Source organism: Centruroides sculpturatus, unplaced genomic scaffold (genome assembly GCF_000671375.1).
Source record: "Centruroides sculpturatus isolate CEXI.00-Female unplaced genomic scaffold, Cexi_2.0 scaffold1035, whole genome shotgun sequence".
Classification (NCBI taxonomy): Eukaryota; Metazoa; Arthropoda; class Arachnida; order Scorpiones; family Buthidae; genus Centruroides; species Centruroides sculpturatus.
The window spans coordinates 32,111-37,316 of record NW_019385222.1 but is presented as its reverse complement, the minus strand read 5'-3'; the positions used below and the strand labels follow the sequence as shown (position 1 = coordinate 37,316).

The following is a 5,206-nucleotide window of genomic DNA, read 5'->3' as shown; positions in this document are numbered from 1 at the left end:
GAGAATCTACACCAGTGGATCTCAAGAATTTTTCTGGCAGCTGCAAAATGGTTACTAAATTTTGCTGCTGGCTGCATTTATTAATTAACAGTAACAAAGATAGATGGTATTTAAATGGATTTAATATGTGAATAATAAAAAGATCATTTAAAAAATTTCATTATTAGTTAGGATTTACAAAGTTTTTCAGGATTTACTATATATGAACTTTTGATTTGCACCTCAAGTCACATTATTTCAATTCAAAAAGTTTCCCCTAAAAGGAGTTAATGACCTGCATGACTTTATTGCTGATGGAAAAGCATGATATACAGGGACAAGACAATAATAATTTGAGTTAGAATATATTTTAAATTAAAAATTGCTCATTTCCAGTAAGCATTATTGTTGAATAAATAATAATAATAGTAGTAGTAGTAGTATAGCTGTTGCAGTTGATTCTCTATATTTGGTCCAATTGTTATAGAGGTCAATCAAAATGATACCATACCATTGTTAAGTTTTTAAATAATTTTCAATGATGATATCATTCTATTACCATTACACGTTTCCATTAATAAAAATTTTACTTTTGTCTAGCTAAAATTATCCACAGTTTCTTCTGTTTTGATCTGTTTAAGACCTTAAAATTGTAAATGTGAAAACTTTGAATCATTACAAAAGAAATAGGTTAAACAAATCAAGTTCTTTAAACATCAAACTTACCAGTTGTTTAAATTTTTAAAATCTTGTGTTAATTCTATTTTTAATATTTGTTTGAACTGTCAAGCTAGATATTTTATTTATAAATCATTTAAAGGAAAAAACATTGATACCAAAACTTACCTACAGCACTTTTAGCAACCAACATTTTATTTGTACAAGGGGCTTGTACACTTAGCACTGAATACTGCTCATTATGGTCCTTATTCTGAAGGTATAAACCCAAACACAATGAAAGGCATTTGATGACTGTAATTGATCCTCTGATGCTTTTTTGTGTGCAGTGTGGCAGTGTGTTTTGAGGCTAACTAAATTTCAAACTACAACTATCTTCACTAGTAACGTAGTGAATAACTTTCAAACTAATTCATCAATAAAACTAACTAATTTTGTTAATTGAAAACAATTTTATTTTTCTACAAATTGCTCACTGATATTACTCTAAATTTAGTATTTTGAAATGCAAAAGTAATCATATTTATACATTTTAATGTATTCAATAACAGCTTATATATTTCACTCAAAAATTATTCTCTCTTGTTATGAGTTTTAATAATTTTTGTATTTTACACATATGATTTTTACTTAAATCTTGTTGTTTTAGAAAGTAAATAAAAGAAAAGGCTTTTCATGGTAATAGTCATTTGTTTTAATTTACTGAAGTATCACATTATATAAAGAAATTATTAGAAAAAATCAGAATTTGAAAAATCTTTATAAAATATTTGTGTTCAAATTTAAAAATAAAAATGAATTTTCTATAAGAATGCATATGATATTTCTATTTACAAAAATCATATGTGAAAGAAAACGTTAGGAGGAAACATTGGTCAGCTGCAATCCTTAAAATGTTTGAGCACAGTGAAGAGAAATGGAAATTTTTGTGAACTGATTTGGGTATAAAAAACTAACTAACTAAACTGAATGAACATGTCACTAATGTTTAAAATCTTATAGTCATGTTTATCAATGTATGCAACTAATCTCTCTACCATTCATTTTACTAATGTTTATCTTTTAGATAAAAATTAATAAAATGATTAGATGATAAAGACAAAATGAATAATACTGAAGTTTTATTTGTGTACTTCTATGTCATTTTTAGAAAAAATTAACTGTCTAGGTGTTGTTTTATTTTATTTAAATAATACAAAATATATGTACAGAATTAAGCTACATCAATATCATTCTAAATCTTGTAAATTAATTGTGGATCCTGTAAATTCAGTGTCACCTGTACTTGTTGTTCCAAAATCGCTCGCGGAAGCACCATTTAAAGATTCGTCTCCTACGGATGGATCGGACAGAAGAGAGATGGGTACAGATAATTCTGTTATGAGTGAAGAAGTTGTGACGGGTGTGAGAATTTGATCATCTTGATAAATATTTGTTGTAGGTTGTGGTGGGTCATCCTATTTAATAAAAATATCAAATTACCCTTCATTTTGTAAAGAAAACAAAAAGCCAAATAAATGACAAACTACTTACAGGCAGTATGTAAGTTTGAATAAAATGTGTACCACTAATAGAATCACGATAAGTAAACGGAGTGGAAGCCAACATCACATCGGCAGAAACATTTGACGAAGAATCTCTCAGAATTTGATTGGAATTTGGTGATTGTTTAATTCCATCTGATAAAGAGAGATTATCTATAAAGAAAAATAATAAATATAGTGTTTTCCCATTTGGTTTTCCTTCATAAAAGTTATTTTTGAAATATAAAATTATTAACCAGTTGTTGTAGATGTAGTAGGAGTACTGGTCAAATTATTTTTCAATTGCTGCTGCAGTAACCACCATTTTTTGGCACGAGAACTAATAATGTGATTACTACAGTAATCGGTACGAGCCGATCCACTGTTATTTTCTTGGAGAATTCGAGACGATGCTAATAATTCTAATTCATCTGAATAAACAGAATCATCAGATATAAAATAGTAATCAAAATAATTTGTTTTTAAAATAAAAGAAAATTAATAAATGATTAGTTATTAAGTGTCAATTGTTATAAAATTATAGTTTATTAAAACATAAAACATAGAATCAAGTTAATCTTTGTATTTTATTATGACTTTCTGAAATTGCTCATAGAATAAATTCCAAAAGCATCAGTATAAAATATATGCATGTATAAAATAGAACTTCTTATGAAAATTTTGTTGTAAAATGTTTGACATTTATCAAGGTACTTTTTTATGCATAGTTTTACAACTCTAAAATAGGATAATTATTTATTTTCAAATATCAAGTGTGATTACACTTGATATTTGAGTTTAATTATATTATAATATATAATTAAGAAAATTAACGTCATAAAATTTTATATTACAGACATATTATTATTACTATATTTTACTATAGAAATCTTAGAAAATTCTTTGTAACTTACTAGATGAAACTGTTATTCCTAAATTTGGATTTAGAATGGTACCAAGAGTCTGTGTTGTTGATACATTTGTGCTTCCAACAGTGGATGAATTAGGTACAACAAAATCTGGAATAATAAACTGTGTAGCAGCAATATTGTTGCCCAATTGTTGAGATAAAAGATCAGGTGTAATTGATCCTCCAAGTAATTGAGCTGAGACAATAATAAATAATTTTTTGTGTTTAAATTATAAAAATTTCATAAATAAAGAAGTTATAGAACTATTTACTTACTTAAAGGTTCAGAAAGTATAACATTTGATGTGCTGACAAGAGTAGTTTCAGGAAGTGTAGCAGAAGTATTTGGTAATGAAACTGCATTAACTAATTATTAAAAAATAGAAAAAAGAATTAAAAATATTAAATGAAATGAATTTACTTCCGTTTATTAAATAATTTTAAAACAAACCTAAAGACACAGTATTAGTAAGTTCTTGTGTTAAACCATCCATTGATGTTATTTCTTGCAATTCTTTACTGGACAATAATGTTACTGTATCCTGTTGGCCCCCTTCTTTTATAAAAGGAAACAAAAAATAATTTTATAATAAAAACTAGTCGACTTTAATACGTAATATGTCAATTATGAGAATCACTGTTGTCTCCCATATTTTACTGTTATGTCAAAATTTTAATAGTTTATTTTGAATGACATTACATTGATTAACAATATTTAAACTGTTTAATGTTCAAAAATAAAGATTTAAAATGGGAAGTTCCAATGATTCTAATAACTCAGTAATGAACAAAAATGATTAAAATAAGAGCTTATTTTTAAAAATAACAATTATATATCTCAACAATTAAAAGAAAATAAATTACTTTATATTTAAAAATAAGAATTTATTTTATTAGAAATGAATGCAATCGGAAAGCTTCGTATAAAAAATTATCTTATTTTTTTAAATTAAAAATTATACTTAAAAAACATACATTTAAATAATTTTTGAAGATCAATTAAAATTTAACTGAAAACACTTTATAAACAGTAATGAAATTAAAAATTTATTTAAAACACATTGAAACAAAGTTCAGTTACTGACACAATCTTTACAATTTGTGAATGCTTATCTACATGTTTGACAATAATGTTTCATGTACAGTAATTACAAAAACAGAACATCTATATTTTTTTTGTGTTAATATAACTTGTAATGTGTTATATTTGTATTAAAATATGATTTTAATGCAGAGCTTATAATGAAATTGAAATACTTGAGTTTAATTATATTATAATATATAATTAAGAAAATTAACATCATAAAATTTTATATTACAGACATATTATTATTACTATATTTTACTATAGCTATCTTAGAAAATACAAAATTACATTCTTACTCTTAAGTTCATTTGTAATTTGATTGTAAAATTGACTAAATAATTTAAAGTTGTAACATGTATTTGCCGATTTGCTGTTTTTCTTAAACCTTTAATTAATATTATTGTACCAAATTAATGAAAGAGAAATTTAACTATATATTAACTAAAAATTTCATCTGCATGTATTTTTGTAAAATTTTATATCAAAACAGAAATATCAATGTCAGGTTTGAATTTATTGTAATAAATTAATTGTTTCAAGTTTAAAAATTTTTAATCTATCATTTTTAAAATGCTTCATTGTATTGAAATGAATAATTGTAGCTAATTAGAATGGTCCATTCAGTTATTAATGCCAAATGATCTGCTGAATCATTGGGCTATATTAATGATTAATTACTAATTAATTTGATTAAAGGTAGGCAGATATGTTCCCATTTTCTATTAATTTTAATAATTACATTAAATTAAATTTTTAATAAAATATAAAAATATAAAATTACAACGTTTAACAATACTTTGTTTCCGTTTGTTCATCCGTCGTTCGCTCCAGTTGACAGTCCACAAAAATTACAATCACGGAGGCGACCTTTCTTTAGAGGCTGCTGCCTCCGCAATAAAATGCAAATATGGTTAAAAACGTCCTCTGGTGCTATTGCCACTTTCACAAAAATTCATTTTGAAGAAAATAATAAATATTAACATGGCCGATGGTATTACATTTAATAAAATATAAAAATATAAAATTACA

At 25.0% G+C, this 5,206-nt stretch overlaps 1 protein-coding gene across 2 annotated transcripts in view; it reads right to left on the bottom strand.

The window, feature by feature from the left end:
• Positions 1-1,813: 1,813 nt before the first annotated feature.
• Positions 1,814-5,206, bottom strand: part of LOC111636355 (zinc finger X-linked protein ZXDA-like) — a 33,527-nt gene continuing 30,134 nt past the window's right edge. For both annotated transcript variants that reach the window (XM_023381571.1, XM_023381572.1), the window contains 6 exons: positions 3,542-3,646; positions 3,367-3,456; positions 3,095-3,286; positions 2,438-2,611; positions 2,191-2,354; positions 1,814-2,114 (listed from right to left, as the gene is read on the bottom strand). In XM_023381571.1, the coding sequence (XP_023237339.1) occupies positions 1,887-2,114; positions 2,191-2,354; positions 2,438-2,611; positions 3,095-3,286; positions 3,367-3,456; positions 3,542-3,646 (953 nt within the window). In that variant the 3' untranslated portion in view covers positions 1,814-1,886. The remainder of the gene's footprint in view (positions 2,115-2,190; positions 2,355-2,437; positions 2,612-3,094; positions 3,287-3,366; positions 3,457-3,541; positions 3,647-5,206) is intronic.